At 57.5% G+C, this 1,954-nt stretch overlaps 1 protein-coding gene across 1 annotated transcript; it reads left to right on the top strand.

Moving 5' to 3' along the window:
- The first annotated feature begins 39 nt into the window (after nucleotides 1–39).
- LOC119365598 (probable purine permease 11) lies at nucleotides 40–1,736 on the top strand. Its single transcript, XM_037631246.1, has 2 exons — nucleotides 40–462; nucleotides 561–1,736. Exons 1-2 carry the CDS (start codon nucleotides 426–428, stop codon nucleotides 1,697–1,699), a joined length of 1,176 nt encoding a protein of 391 aa, XP_037487143.1. The 5' UTR covers nucleotides 40–425; the 3' UTR covers nucleotides 1,700–1,736.
- Nucleotides 1,737–1,954: the final 218 nt, after the last annotated feature.

The following is a 1,954-nucleotide window of genomic DNA, read 5'->3' as shown; positions in this document are numbered from 1 at the left end:
CCCTAAATATACGTTAGCATGAGACGAGATTGTTAAGCTGGAGGTATTTTTTGATTCTCGTGTGGATTCACCAAACGATCAACGGCTCCATTGCTCAACGCTGGCGCCGTCTGGATTCTTTTTCCTCCAAGGGGCCGGGAAAATTGACTCATGGCAGAGGCGTTGCGCAACGGTGCGGTGCTGAGCTAAGTCAAGCTAATGTTGACCGCAGATTAAGACCCTAGCTAGCTAGCTAGCGCCATTGTTGTCCGCCTTATATCACTCATCGACGGTGGTCTCCGATTTCAACGAGAGGAGGACGAAGACGACACGCATCCGTGCGCAATTGGATCAGTTATAAGATTATTCCCCTGCCCCGGTTGCTATCTTGTCGCGTATCCTTTCGCTACTTCGGGTTTGCAGGATACAGAGAACTCTGTGCGGATATGGGCGATGCGGGTGAAATTCATCTTCAGATTGCAGGTCTCTCTCGCCCTCCATCTTGAATTCTTGATACTGGAATCTTCTTGTAGTTGTAGGCCGCTGAATCCATTTGCCGGACTAATCGGCCGGCGATGCAGGTACGCGAGGCGAAGAAGCAGCTCAAGGTGTAGCTGACAATGGCACGCCCCCGGCGACCGCGGCCCCGGCGCCACCGTCGGTGTCGGAGCGCGTACAATGGTGGGCGGTGGTGCTCGTCAACATCGTGCTCGTGCTCACCGGGCAGAGCGTGGCGAACCTCCTCGGCAGGATCTACTACGACCAGGGCGGCGGCAGCTTGTGGATGGCCACGGTGGTTCAGTCCTGCGGCACGCCGCTCGCCATCCCTCTGCTCCTCTACTTCCGGCGCCGCCCAAAGGCCACCACGACCGTGGTGACGCGCCCGCCGCTCCTCAAGATCTCGGCCATCTACGCCGGCCTGGGGGTTCTCCTCGCCGGCGACAACCTGATGTACTCCTACGCGCTGCTCTACCTGCCGCTGTCCACCTACTCGCTCGTCTGCGCGACGCAGCTCTCCTTCAACGCCGTCTTCTCCTACTTCCTCAACAAGCAGAAGTTCACCGCGCTCATCCTCAACTCCGTCGTGCTGCTCACCTTCTCCGCAGCGCTCGTCGGCGTGAGCCACGGCTCGGACGGGACCAACAGCAGCGTCCCGCCGGGGAAGTTCCCGCTGGGGTTCGTGCTGACGCTGTCGGCGTCGGCACTCTTCTCCCTGATCCTGTCCCTGATGCAGCTCACCTTCGACATGGTGCTCAAGAGCGACACCTTCTACGACGTGATGGAGATGCAGTTCTGGAGCAACACCGCCGCGGCCGTGGTGTCGGTAGCCGGGCTGTTCATCTCCGGGGAGTGGAGCGCCCTGCACGGCGAGATGGACGGGTACAAGAAGGGCAGGGTGGCCTACGGGATGACGCTGGCCTGGACGGCCATATCGTGGCAGCTGACCACCATGGGCCTGATGGGGCTCGTCGCGTCGGTGTCGTCGCTCTTCACCAACGTGATCAGCACCGTGGGGCTGCCGCTGTCGCCCATCATCGCCGTCATCTTCCTGGGCGACCGGATGGACGGGGTGAAGGTGCTGGCGATGCTCGTTGCGGTCTGGGGGTTCTTGTCCTACATCTACCAGCACTACCTTGATGACGCCAAGGTGAAGAAGATACTGGCTGAGAGATCAGCCGACGATGACCAACACCGGACTGTAAAACTCGCCACAGAGTGAACGGAATTAGCCGAAATTCGAGTTGAGTCTCTGCTCACCATTGTGCTGTCTGGATTTTACTAGATCACGTTTTGGAATATAGTAAATTAAATCTATAGTACCTGAACTTGATCCTAGGATTCACTTTGATCACTGTATTCAAGAAAGGTCAAAATACGGTCACCGAGGTTGCCAGGACGTGTCACTCTACGGTCACTGGTACAGTATCCATTGTATTTCGCTGACATGGCGAATACAGCTCTCTACTGCCACTCC

Source organism: Triticum dicoccoides, chromosome 2B, assembly GCF_002162155.2.
Source record: "Triticum dicoccoides isolate Atlit2015 ecotype Zavitan chromosome 2B, WEW_v2.0, whole genome shotgun sequence".
Taxonomy (NCBI): Eukaryota; Viridiplantae; Streptophyta; class Magnoliopsida; order Poales; family Poaceae; genus Triticum; species Triticum dicoccoides.
This window is presented reverse-complemented; position numbering and strand designations above follow the sequence as displayed.